At 34.8% G+C, this 14,561-nt stretch overlaps 1 protein-coding gene across 7 annotated transcripts in view; it reads left to right on the top strand.

Annotated features, from left to right (window-relative positions):
- LOC122632890 (RNA-binding protein Musashi homolog Rbp6) overlaps positions 1 to 14,561 on the top strand; it is a 583,922-nt gene that overhangs the window by 336,442 nt on the left and 232,919 nt on the right. For all 7 annotated transcript variants that reach the window (XR_006327969.1, XM_043820192.1, XM_043820201.1 and 4 more), the window contains exon 4: positions 6,667 to 6,751. Coding sequence is in view for 6 of the 7 variants with exons in the window: in XM_043820192.1 (XP_043676127.1) it covers positions 6,667 to 6,751 (85 nt within the window). In the remaining variant the exon portion in view is untranslated. The remainder of the gene's footprint in view (positions 1 to 6,666; positions 6,752 to 14,561) is intronic.

Here is a 14,561-nt window from a genome sequence, read left to right as displayed (position 1 = left end):
TGATAATATGGGAATTACAACATTTCATTTCTCATGTGCCTAACAGGGCTAAAGTTTCTATTGTTATAATCTACAAATTCTTGTCTTGATTAGATAAATATGTAGACTAATTATATTGTTCATATACAAGGTAGTGTATTAATGTATGAAAATTTATATTCATTTTAATACTTTTTCATACTTTCATATATATTTATATTGTATATTTCGTGATTTATTAAATATTTTTTTTTAAACATATTTAATGCTATTCCCATATTAACATTCAATTTTCTCAAACTTAAATTTCTCAATACTTCTAACTTATTATATTTTTTGACCAGTTTAATTTTATACTTAATACTTTAGAAACATAAAGAGAAAAGGTTACATGAAAGACTAATGATATTACATAAGTTATTACCATCAATTTATTTGATTTATAGCCCGATAAAAAAGACTTTTCTCGCTGAGCCATGTGGTACCAGGGGTAAGGTCCAAGTGCCAAGGGCATGTAATAAGTCACCACACATCTGAGTGATCATTGCCGTTAGTTACCCCTCAAACCATTTGGACTAACATATATTTTTCTATACTAACTGAATCCTCATTGCTCCATTCATTGAATTTTCTCCAATCATCTTTTTTTTAAGAAACGAGCTTCTTTCTATAAGGATATCGAATCCCACTTATTCTGAAAATGAAAGAATTCAAATTCCTTCCAAAAAGCACTAATGTTCTTTTAGACTCCCAAATAAGTGTTCTCTTCGGCGCTCGCATGAACATCACTTATCATAAGTCGAATTAGACCAATATCGATCATTGGTCTTAGTTTAATATATAATCATTCGCTTATTTTTAGTCGCAGATTAGACGCATGAGAGTTTAACACAAAATCTCTCAACCATACACATATTTCGATCATACATATACATATATTTCGATCTAAACATAGCACATCTATTTGAGTGTTCTTTTTAAGCTCAAATATTCAAATATTCAAATCTTATTCATCAAATTAAATTATTAGCAATCAATGACCTCACTTGATTTATATTATAGCCGTATTTCGGTAGCATAGATGCGTACGATCAATATAATTATATCTATAATACTCCCACTTTCTCATAGATCGCGCCTATTATCTAGATTACGTACTAATCATCCTCGTATATATCGATCGATTTGAGTTGAAGAGGTCAATCCAATCTGCTCAGAGAACTGCTTCAATACATTGCGATCAAGACGCATCTCTCTGAAAAAATCTCGCGACAAAAAAAAATTGTACAACAAGAAATCAAAGCCGACTTGGTACGGTAATCAAACTGTCTATCGTATGGTGAGTGTACAGGCGTCTTAAATCGAAAAGTCACGAGTCCAAACCGAACTTGTCACCGATCAACCGCGATTTCATAACAAATGAATACTTATCGAGGCCATGGCCGAAGTAGTCATCGATAAACAAGAACATCTGTCACATTAGATTATATTTATTATTATACTTTTTTTTTATATAATTGTCGTATTAGAATCATGACGTCGTATTACATGTAATCCAATTTAACATCTTCATATCTTCTAATCCAACGATATTCCGTTTCACCACCACGTATTTCACCATCATGTAAACACAGAAGATTTGCCTAGCTCACTAAAAAGTGTTCTGTCGTCGCTCCTTCGTGTTATCATTACGAGTTGGGAATGCCATCTACTTGGCGACTAGATACACATAGATGATGTCATATGACCTAGCATGGGAATAAAGTCCAAGCTTGCTTAATAAAAGTGTCCTCCTTTGAACTCTTACGTGTCAAACTAACCGAGTGATTATGCGTGTCTCTCCGACGCATTTCATTCGAGCGTTCGATCAATGTGAATGCGAAGATACTACGACGAAGTTCGACTCATCACACTTCTCTTCCTTAGCAAATCCTGTATCCATACAATCCTATCGGTTCGGTGCATGAGTTTATATAGAGCACAGCGAGTTCTCTATAATATCTATATTGTAACATCTGCTTAACGATTAATTGCTAATGATAACGCGAGCGTAAGCACAAAGACAGGAAGATAATCCGTGTCTTTTATGGTAATAAAATTATCCGTATTATGAATGATCGTAGTCATTATTTTTGTTATAGTAAATTATTCACATGTCAGTGAATAAATAAATTTGGCGAGAATTTATATTCCAGAATAAATGTTACAGTTACTGATTTTAACGAAATATACATATTTTGTTTATTTTTACTAAATATTTAAAGCTCTTTTATATGATTTTGCCGTATTCGCCTCTAGCTGTACCAGTAAAAATTTCTATCAATAAATCAAATTATCCATTCTCTTCATTTTATCAAGGGTATTGGGGTCTGCTGGGAGTCAGTTAAAATAGCCAGTCGATCAAAAATTCATAGAAAATTCCTATATAAAAATTCATAACATCATGACCCTTAAAAAAGTACGGTTACAATATATTATATATTTTCAATTCTTAAAGTGTTCAATCAGGCATTGGACTATATACATTTAACTTCAACGGGTAACATAGCGTATTTAAGTATTATTTAATAAAAAAATGTGTAACTAAAATCCGTAATATTGCAATCATTTCATTTGAATTAATTTAAAATCATACAAACCTTACTTAATCAATACAACTTACTAGTTAGATAAAAATACGTACCCCTAAAAGTGTGTCTTATCACAATGACCGAAGATGTAGTCATCTTTTTGGACGTTGGCTACTTTTCGAGATTGTACATAATATAATGACAACATAAAGTGTGTTGGTCTGTGCAGAGGGGTCTCAAAGGAGGACCGAATTGCAACGGTCATTCAAATATATGTGATTAGTGATAACTCATTGTCCACTTTTGATCATCAGACTATATATTCATGATCATCATACAATTTACCAAGAAACTTCGTATGTGTTCGAGTGATTTATCGCTTCCACAAGAAAAAAGAAAATTCTTTATAGAAGATAGAGCGATTAGGTATTTCCTTCAATTTTCAGGAAACTAGCATGTTGATCACCCTTTTTAAAGCATTTGAAAGCTGCTATTCTAAGTATTTTGAAAAGAAATGTATGGAAAGATCCTAACTATTAGATCCTAACTATTAGGTTACGTAGAAAACTATATTACCGGCCGATTCATCAGCGAGCCATGAATATTTGTAGAAACCTACCAATGAGCCTTCTCACCTACCTAATTAAGGTATTATATAATCTGTCCTCGAGTGGAAGCAGCTAGATGCAGATCATGATTTCATCACTGCTCCGGAAAACCAAATTAATCAGACGCTTTTGGATTCTCAATCTATGAATTCCATGAATGCCTCAAACCAAGGCATAATTATATATACGTATAATAATATCAACTAAAATAATTAATATTAATTAATTTAAATAATTAATGTCATTAATATTAATAATTAGGAAGGTTTACTTCAATTTAATTCTCTCGATATCAACTCAAGGTGACAAACACATTAATACTGTCTACTTAAATCATTTTATAGGTAACAATATAAACAATTAAAATATAATTGAAGGAAGATACAATCTTTCTTACGATATAAAAAATAAACGTAACAGAAAGTTGTATTCGTAGAGAGAATATATAATTTACTTAACAAAATAAGAACCATTACAATTGGAACTAAAATAGGAACCTTCTCTTCTCCGTTTTCTATCTAAAAAAACAAACTCTTTACAGATCTATGAAAAGAATAATCTTATTCACATGATTCTTATTTCAGATGTTTCCTGTATAATTCTTATTTCTTAATTTTTATTTTTATTTCTTAATTCTTAATTCTTATGTCTTAAAATATAATCTCGTTGTTGCAACATACGTATCTTGAAAGAAAGAAGTACAAATATAGTTGAATCAAACATACCATATACCATGAAGTGTTAATGGAAAAACATTTTATATATTTTGGCTTTTATCATAACTAATGATGCCTCAAAATCGCTAAATCGTGGAATATCGATGTTAAAAGGAATAAATTTATGGAATAACTAATAAGCACCACAAATTCTATTCCTAGTTTCTTTCTTTTATTTTTTTCTTTTCTGATCATCCTTCTATCTTTCTACGATGGTAGATATACGTCGTACTGACTCGAACGAAGATTTAAAGACTAGAGCATGAGAGAAAATATTTCATTGAATACTCCAGGCGATTGTCGAGCGCGAACGAGTGAATATTTCTTGTGATGAGAGAAAAAAGAGAAGAAAAGAACGAGAAACTGAAGGAGAAAGAGATGGAGGATGTAAGACGAGGAAAAAGTGAGAGAGAAAGAAGGAAAAAGGCATATAGAAGCCGATAGCAAGGGAAGAAAGGTCCGAGAGGCGGGATTGGCATGTTCGCTTCCTAAAGCATGTGTGCCCCATAAATAACATGTAAATATTTTCAATAACTGCCGAGGCAGCCCTGGCATGAAAAATGCAAACCGCTTTGCGCCCGTTCTTCGTTGTGCCGCCACTCTATCGGCCTGCAACGCTGAATGCTCACATATACACTCAAAACATACACACCTACATAAATGCACATATATGTACTTGCTTTCTTTCCTTGCTCCGCAAACTGTCTTTTAATATATCTGTATACACGCTGTCCCGCGTTAAATTTATGGACCCGTTTGCCGGCCGATATTTGTTTCACTTAAGCGCTGCGACTTCGGTCCTCCTCTTTCTCCTCCTTCATCTCCTCAACCTCTCCCACTACTTTCACCGTACTCGATTCGCTCGACTTATCTCGCTGTGGGGAAACGTTCGTTTGCGCGAGCGCGAATCTGCATGCACACGCGAGTTCCACTGCACCGGATATGAAAAAGGGCCACTATGTTACCAGAAATAGTCTTATATACCCGTTGAGTCTTACATTTTCCTATCTCGTTCTCCATAAATTTGAAATGGAAGCTGCACGAATATCACGAGTGTTAGTTTTCAAGGAACTAAGACGTTGCAGTGGAAAAAATTTTATGTTAATAATGATAGTGACAAAATATTATATATAATATTATATATATATATATATATATATATATATATATATATATAATTGGCTATATTGGAAAAAGGCGAGGTAAAAATTCACAACGAATAACGGAAAGGGATATACTTACAAACGTGTGTGAGATATATCTGTGCCAATGATTCGTGCTAGGCCTCATTTTCATCGGATGTCATTCGACGATAAAAAAACATTTCCATATATTACGACTAATTATTCTTCCGTATACTGTGCCGGAGTCATTGCTCTCGGGTGAGTTTTTGTCTCGAAAGCAATAATGCACATAGTGATGGAACTGCCTATAAAGACGTAAACAATAAAAAGACGATCTACTTCGCAATACATTACCATATATACACAGCGGAAAGTAGAGGAACAAAAGACATAATTTCCTTTCTTCGATTTAAGGAAGAAAGATATATGCTCCAGCTCGAGCAACCATTACTGTGTTGGTACGATATTTATAAGGAATTCGAGTTATCATCAATATGATTAGTGAAATATCGGTAGATCAGAATGACTTTGGCACAGATCTCTGTAATATTTTCTTTGTCACATCGACATGTCGAATTTAAAACATTGCAACCGACAAATGTATTATTATTGCATCGAATTTGTAGGCGATCATAGATCGTGCTTTGTTTGTTTTCTGTCTTATTTGTCGGCCATACGATTTTGTCGTCGTAATTGACATCTAACGAAAACAAAGCTTTAAACTGATTAGTCGAACGAAAAAATCGAACAACTCAATGTATCTCAAGTATTTAACGATAATTTATTTTCTCTTTCTATACGTTTGCAAAGCTTTACGTTATGAATTTTCATGATCACAATTTTTATCCGATTTCAATAATTAAGATCTCCTTTGAAAGATAAAAATTTTTTAAATGAGATTATTGCTTTCGATTTTCAAAATTCGATTTTCTATTAATTGCCTTAAAATATTATTCTTGGAAAGTAATCATTTTTAGATATGATTTTTGCGAAGAAAGTAACATTTTTTAAAAATCGCGTCTCTGTTTGCTTGTTCCGATAAGCAGGGAGAAAACGATTCCAACTATTTGACATTGTCGCGTCTGGTGAGCTATATAGCTTTTGTTTCTGTCTATTTATAGATAGTTGACTGGAGTGATGGTTAGTGAGTTTAGATAAGTAGTGAGAAATAGATTGATGCTGGGGACTGTATGGCACGAGGCGGAGAAATTGCCTATCTTTAGCCTAAAGAATATGTTATCGTTGCTTTTCAACAACGAAAAAATCATTGAGGATGAAAAAAGAAAATTCGAATAATGTTATAAAATCCGACAGACGAGCCGAACTCGATATTTCGTATATTTCGTATTGTTCGGTGATATTTCGCATTGTTGATAGAGTCATTGTTGACATTACCCATTCTCCACAGTTTGGTTTTATTTACTTGCATTTTTGTCCTTACGAAACAGTTTACTCACAAACGTTGAAGCGTGATTGTTTGTTTTTCTCTTCCAATTAATTCATTTTATTCAAAGATATATATATAATTTTTTTATTGTTTCTAATACCTTGTATTAATTATAGTTTGTTTATTGTCATCATAGATTTTCCGTGATATCGATAACTTATAATAATACTAAAATCTGCATCTGTAATCTAGAAGATAACATTTTCATTTTTTTTGTTACAGAGGCTTCGGATTCATCACGTTTGCAGATCCTGCGAGTGTAGACAAAGTACTGACGCAGGGTAATCACGAGCTAGACGGAAAAAAGGTCAGTTCACGACATCATTATACAATAATTATTTAACACGTATCAACATTTTTGTTGTGAATTTTTGTGAATTCGACGATTTTAATATCCAGATACAAAGAAAAATTTTACTTCTCGCGTGCAAATCAAAATTATCGTTAAAAATTCTCGACACTCAATTATTCTTTACTATTCTATCCTTTCACTTCAAAAATATTGGACAAGCGAAGAAACGTAATTTACAGCTGGAGCGACTGTTAAAAAGTTTCTAAGAATCTATTTCCACATCGACTCGCATCTTCGAACGATTTCTACGATTTACAACGTGTTGAAAGTTGCATCTCATCTTTCAATATAGCTTTGGAATAAAAGTACATATGCATGGCGACTTAATAGAACGGAAATAGAAAGATAATACCTAATCGCAAACACGATGGGGTCGTTAGAAGTAGCACGTTGATTCGTGCGAGTTGCAATACTCGCGTTTCTCGTATCCTATTACGCACTAATTAGAGGATCATTAGCTTGCCACGACTAACGATCACTTAAGGTCGTGCGGCACGGATAAAGATAGAGAAGTATGGAATGGGTTGAGATAAAAGAGGAGTGTATATATGTGTGTACATGTGTCTGCAATGTGCACATGTTGGATCGGGAACGTTCTATAGAAAGAAGACGAACGATGCATCAGCTACCCGTAATCGTTCGTTCGGAACACGGTCGGTATGAAAAAAATTGTTGAATCTCTGTTACCTTCTCGCCACTGTTCTACACGTTTTCTTCTGCACGAACCCAACGTTAAATGTGTGTCGTGAGAGCAATTAATTTTCTACGTTCGACCCAACTCTCTCGTTTCGATATAATTGAAAGAACACGCTGCGAGCTAATTGATCAAACTGATAGATAAATATTGCATACGCCTACGTATTACGTATGGTCTGACCCATTGCATTACGCAGGATTATTACTTTACCAGAGAGGAAAACGGAAGAGAAAAAAGAACTAGAGAGTATAATGATTGTGTGTGTTTGTGTGAAAAAGAGAGAGAGAATTTTTATAAAAGTATATACTACAATTTTGATTATCTTAAAACGATTTAAACTTAAAATTTATTTCTATACAATTATACGAGAGTTCATTAGAAAATGTCTTGAATAAAAAAATTTAATGAATTAAATAGAAAATAAATGCGTTTATATTACAAAATTCTTTTTTACATAAATAAATAAATAGCAAAATTTTATTGGTCATTATTTCGAAAATTCAAAAGAATTAAAAATTCGAATTAATTGCATAAAGATGAATTGTTGTTTTTGGCAAATACGGTTTCTCTTTTTGAATATTCTTAGAGGAAAATCGGAGATATGATTCCGTGAGGATAATATCATAAGGCAGAAACTGAGCTGGCGAGAAACAGAGAGATATAATTGCGAACATTAGCTGTCCACGATAGCATATAAGTATATAAGGAATGTAAGTATCGTCTACGAAAGTACACCACGAATACATATTAACCGGTAGTCCATGGGGCTCATGTTATATCCAAGTCCACATAAATTTTGCGTAATTTGCTCAGCTAATGCAAATTGCTAAAGGAGGGGGAGAGAGAAGAGAAGGAAGGGAGAAAAGAAAGAAAGAGACAAATATACAGACAGACAGATAGATATACTAAAGCTTTCTTGATAGTAGAAGGGAATATATTATAGTGCTTTATAAGGAAATAATGTGCGTTGTATTAAAGTCCTATTATTCTGGTTTCTCTCTCTTCATCTCTCTCTCTCTCTTTCCTTTTCTCTCTCTCTCTCTCTCTTCTCGTCTTTTCTCTTCTGAAAAAAAGGATGAAAAAGAAAAAGAAGGCGAAGGATGAGTAAAAGGAGAATGAAACAGAGGTCGTTTGTTGATAAAAGAAAAGCAGTCAGAAGTGGCCTTACGTTGTTATCGTCGTCTCTTGTCCACTGGTGAGTTTCGTTATATTAATTAGCGGATCACTTGTTTTGCTTGCGGTAATGAACACTCTTATGCGATTCTCGAAAGCTCCGTCGTCTTATGTTGCGCGTGTAAAAAAGAAAATATAACAAAGGATCGAAAGAAGCTACCTGACTCTGCTGAAGTTTCTCGGATAGATCAAAACTATGAAGTAATCTCGTGTTGTTTAAATCTGAGAAAGAGCGAGGAAAGGGAATAGAGCAAGTGCAGTACATTGAAGTTATGTAGCTCTCTTCGCAAAACTCTGTATTACCAAAAGTAAGTTAAGTTCTAATTCGAGGAAACTTTAAAGATTAGATTGTCATCTTAAGATAATAAACAAATGTAAATCGATAAAACGAAAGAGATCAGCCACGCTTAAATGTAACAAACGATGATCATATATTATGTAGGCAACAGGAAAAGCGAGCGTATTTCGGAAAATCAACGGTAGTTCACAGAAGAGCGATTTTGCGAATCGATGTGGTAGCGCTTCTCTCTATTTGGTCGGGACAATGATTTCGCAACGTGCTGCGTAAGCGCCTACGGCGGAACAATGCTGATGGGTGATCAGAATGGCCGTCAGATTGCGCTTAATCGGGCTGAGTCCTGATTAAAAAATGCACGAATCGCAGGGCTTGTAGCCCGCGCATCCTCATTTACGTTCCGTTTAATCTCGGCACTGGTACTGCAAGTGGTTAAATCGGTCGAAACCAAGCATATTCTCTCGCTAAAAGAATCATCTTTTCGATACTAGATTCGCGTTTTTCACCTAGTCAGATAATGTCTACATATCTATGCAAATATTCCTTTATAATTAAATTTTAATTTGAAATTACATTATTCTCACAAAGGATATCTTCGTTGATTTGTTTTATATAGGACTTAAATTGAAGAAAGGAACAAGTATTTCGTTATTCAATGAAACGATCAAATTTTTTCACTAACCCAAGATATTAATTATTTATTTCATCGAAAATCTAAAATGTGATTGAGATTTTTGAAATTATATCGGCTCAAAGCTGGTGGTCAGTTTTTAACTAGATTTTTTTTTTTAAATTATGCATCATCGATGGTGAGAACGCTGAACGGAACGTTATCTGATCGCAGAATGGATCTAACGCCCTGTGGGATTTTGCGCGCACGATAATGGAGGCATCTGAGCCTCATTAACATTTTCGATTTATGAGGAACGAAAACGATGCTTTCGCGAAAACAAATTGCATCTCTAAATTTGAACGGCTCGCTACGTTGCTTATTGTTGATAAAACGGATTTTCTCACGAAATGAAGAAAAAAGAGGAAAGTAAGGAAGAGAGATAGAACTGAAGCGCGTCATATTGCGGTAAATAGACTTGGAAAGGTCGATTCGTGTGGCGAAAGCACGTTGGACGTTTTCCACGTTTCATCATTAAATTGTAATAGTCTCGTGAAATTGACATCTACGAAGGTTGGTAATCGACTTTTGTTAATGCCTAACAATATAGAGTTTTGAGCCAGCAGTCGCATACTCTTTTAGAAATATGCTCAAAAATCGGTTAACGTGATTAAAAGAAAATCTTGGATAAGTATCGAACGGGTCGGGCTATTCCTAAAAACCGAAGTGCATTCTCGAGTTCCATCAGCAATTGCATTTTGTATGCGTTTCGGAACGTGTTGCGGAAATATCTTTCTTGAAAATCATTCGTCTCACTTTCTCTCATTTTCAATCTTTCTTCCGAATTCTCCTATGATCCAATTCCGGTGTCGACTTGTCTATCACACCATCCTTACGTGACATACTTATCCAATAACTGATATGTTCACCGTATTCCTTCTTCGCTTACGAAGATTCTCTCCTAATTTCCGCATTTTTCTTGCTTTTAATTTAATTAATCAATAAGGTGGGATGGGTATATGCTCCAATTCATCTTGTAGTTATATTCTTTCGTTACTCGGGATTGAAATTTATTAATTCAATCTTATAGTTTTCCGGATCATTACTTATCGATATAAAATCTACTCGACAGAGATACATCTATGATTTTCAATAAACTGTAAGTATTAATTAATTCTTAATGAACTTTATTGGTTTTTCTTTATGATTATTGATAATTTAGTATATAAGGTCCAGTGCTACGACTCCGTATATAGGTGTATAAATATAAAATATAAGATATAAACAAATAATAATAAATGTAAATGTAAATGAGCTATCTTTGTTAAACATGAAACAGTTTTGTTCATAATTCATTTTCTCATCACATATATCAAAACAAAGATTTTTATCTCAAGATTTTCTGAACACTTGAAAACAATGAAAAATAAGTAACGTCTTTCATCCGTGGAATAATTTATTTGGAGAGTCCGAAGCCACTAAGTCCTGCGGAAATTGTCTGCACTCCCTTACAGAACTCCGACTACCCTTGGTTTTCTCTTCTTCCTTCTTCTTGTCACCACCCTTTTTCCTTTTCCTCAACCCTCCTAGTTGGCGAATCCGCATACCAGGTCCTCCGAACTCCGCATATTTCTTTCTTTCTTCATTTCTTTCACTCTTTCTTTTCTCTTTCTCTCTCTTTTACTGTTTCTTTCTCTCTCTCTCTCTCTCTCTCTCTCTCTCTCTCTCTGTCTCTATCTCTCTTTTTTTCTCTTTCCTCTTTCCTTCCTTCCCGAGTGAATCAACAATACCAGAAGCGTCCATTGTCGAATGCTTTTAAATTTGAAATACAAACCGTCTGCCTTATCCGTCGCTTTTCCACTTCTTCTTTCACCTTCTCATCCTACTAGCAACAGCAGCAGTAACAACATCACAGCGGCATTCGTATCCCCCCTTCGAAAAGGAGTTTTCATTCGCATTTCCTTTTCTGTATCTTTCCTTCGTCTCTATACTAACACGCGCGTCTTTCTCACACCCTCCTACAGAGCTATAGCTATATTTTTCAATTATCTCTCGACTTTAGGTTGCCGTGCGTGCATCTTGTAAGCGATGTAAGTGAGAAAAATTTGCAGGCTCTGTGGAAAAAAAGAAAAGAAAATTATCTTTGCATGATATTCACCGTAAGCATCCTATCGAAAAGATCCGAGAAACCATTAGAAAAAGAAAAAGCGGAGACAGAGAAAATTATTATAATCTTTCATTACTCTTTTCATTTTTGTTTCTATCTTGTAAAAAACCATAGCGTCGTATTAATATTTCTGACGAATTTATGTTCAGTTCAATTTAAAAGCATTCATTAAAAAAGTTCGTAAGCTCTCGAGGAACAAGGAAACTCTTCGCAGAGTGTGAGAGGAATAGGAGAAGGTAAAAAGGGCGGAGGGAAAAATTGCTCACTTTTAAATCTTGATTTAGCAAAGTTTACCGTTTACGGTTTATGAAGACGTATTCCAACACTCTGCCGAGAAAGTTCCGGTTATCGTGTCCGCGAATTAAGCTGATAGAGTTGTGCTGCAGCATCTGTTCAGCGCGGTTTAACTCATTTGCTTCTTAAATCGCGTAATACTTAAAGCACGAACAACACGAAAGTTAGCACGTATCGGTAGTTCCTTCGATTAAAAGTATTTCACTAAACTAAAAAAAACGAAATACGAATTTGTTTTAAGTTCATTCTTATCAATTCTCACCAAATAAAAAGCGAATGGTTTATTCGAAATCGAGTAATAAGTATAACGAATTGAATCGCTGTAAATATACGACACGTGCGAAGAAACTCGATAGTATATATTGTGTAAGGGTGTGATCTTTTATCAGGAAGCATCGTTTCGATCAAACATTAGTCATACGTAAAGCGAACGTCGCTCAATAAACTTAAGAATGATTTTCGAAGGTTTCTCGTCACTCACACATAGACGGTAAGAGCTCGAACCCTCCCTCGTTGCCTTTAATGCCTCGCCCTTTGATTTCCGGCTTCGAGGAAACACGATACCGTTAATGGCTCGTAACATCCGCGCCAAGTTTTCCGCGTAACCTCTTTTCCTGTGAAGGAATAAACCGTCCCTGTTGGTTTAGCTATCCGTGAGGAGAGTAAAGGAACAGCAGAGAAAATAAGAGAGAGAAAGAGAAGAAGGGAAAATAAGAGAGGGTAGGAAAACGGGAAGAGGGAAAGAGAGAGGAGACAAAGACAGATAATATGCAGATCAGTAATATTCTTTCTTTTTTTTTTATTTTTAGTTTCTATTCATAAATTATAAAGGGAGATTACGTTCTACAAGTTCGCCATTTCTCAGACTTCTCACGTGATATGACATTGCAAAGAAGTATATCAGAAAAAGATTTAATGCAATATAATCTGTTTTCGAACGTGCTTTTTGGAGAGAGGGACAAATACCAATTCTCTCTCTCTCTCTCTCTCCCTTTCTAGTACTTCGATGAAGTGGATAAAAAGTATATAGCGTCAGGTGGAGTGAAAAATATGACGAGACAGATAATATCTCCAGATCAAAATTGAAAATCCCAGAATTGTATCCACGAGAGAGACAGATATTCCAATAGTGGATTTTAGAAATGCCAGGTGTAACGTCGCGGTGTGTAGGTGCTTGGATATGTGTTTATATATGTATGCGTAATATGGCAACTGCCGCTTCCGGTTTAGAAATAAACGATTTGCATTTGCGTTTGCGCAATTCTGCAAATAACGTTCACTCTCAGCAACAGTACATGTATTGCTAGTAAGTTTGTCCGTATAAATCAGTCGTATCCAACGTATAAAATGACATGAAAATGAAGTGTCGGGAAATCCTAACACGCGAATCAGCTGATTTATGCAGTGTGAATTAAATTTTAAAGCGACCCGCGGTAGATATTTAATCGCCGCTGGTAACACGACGTAGAAATCTCTACTCTTGTTCTCTCTCTCTCTCTCTCTCTCTCTCTCTCTCTCTCTCTCTCTCTCTCTCTCTCTCTGGTCCTACGTGAACGAGGAAACGTCAAATATAGGTAAATAATTATTTATTCCTTCAACGTCACAAATTCATCACAGTTATCTTATTATATTCTGCGCTGCTCTTTTGTTACATTTTTGTTTCATTGTTTATTCTATCATTTCTCGTTTCTACGTGAAATTTAAAAAGATTTTGCTTAAAATATAGATGAACAACTTTATTTCTGCCACAAACCGCGCAGTCTCTACTGTTAATCAATTCGTTCTCCTACTAGCTATCACTCCACGCTTAAAAAAAAAAGCCGTGCAACTCACGAGGAGATCTTCTCAAATTTTACTCGGTGTAGGATATGGATAGGTTGAATGTAAGTATTATATGACTGATTGCAAGAAAAAATGCTGCATATTACATGTTTTCACTTTGGAAGTATTTGCAATTAAAAGTTTTGAATACCAATTATTTTTATTGGCAATGTTTTCTTGTTTTCTTTTTAATATATAAATTCAAATAACGATGTGCAACTGATTATCCATAAAACAAAAAAAAGAAAAAAATAGAAAATGGAAACGAAAACTGTGCAGCTTACGTAATATAGCGGTATTAAATAGAAGGATTCGTTTTTTACCACTTTACCAGAACAGCCAAGCAGGGGCATGAACCGCCAGTTGCCTACCTATGGCTTAGAAAATTCCACGAACTAATTGACCGTACGATCGAAACGCGTATAGTACGCACATTGCGCGCCAGTCCCCATCGCGAGTGTGAAATACCGCGAACATGTTATGTGCAGCAGGTACCATCTGTAGCGGTTTGTGAAATATAAATAATTAGTATGATGTATAAGCAGACTGCGGCCAGTTGTTATGAAAGCGATATATCGATCTAGGGCTGTGCCTTTATTTCTACGAGAGCCTAGATTATATATGCCAAATTAACTTTCCCAAGTGTGATTTATATTCTCTAATTTAGTAAAAAATAAATGCCGAAATGGATGAAGTTAAAGAAAATTT

The sequence above is a fragment of the Vespula pensylvanica genome, chromosome 1, assembly GCF_014466175.1.
Source record: "Vespula pensylvanica isolate Volc-1 chromosome 1, ASM1446617v1, whole genome shotgun sequence".
In the NCBI taxonomy this organism is placed as follows: domain Eukaryota; kingdom Metazoa; phylum Arthropoda; class Insecta; order Hymenoptera; family Vespidae; genus Vespula; species Vespula pensylvanica.
This window is presented reverse-complemented; position numbering and strand designations above follow the sequence as displayed.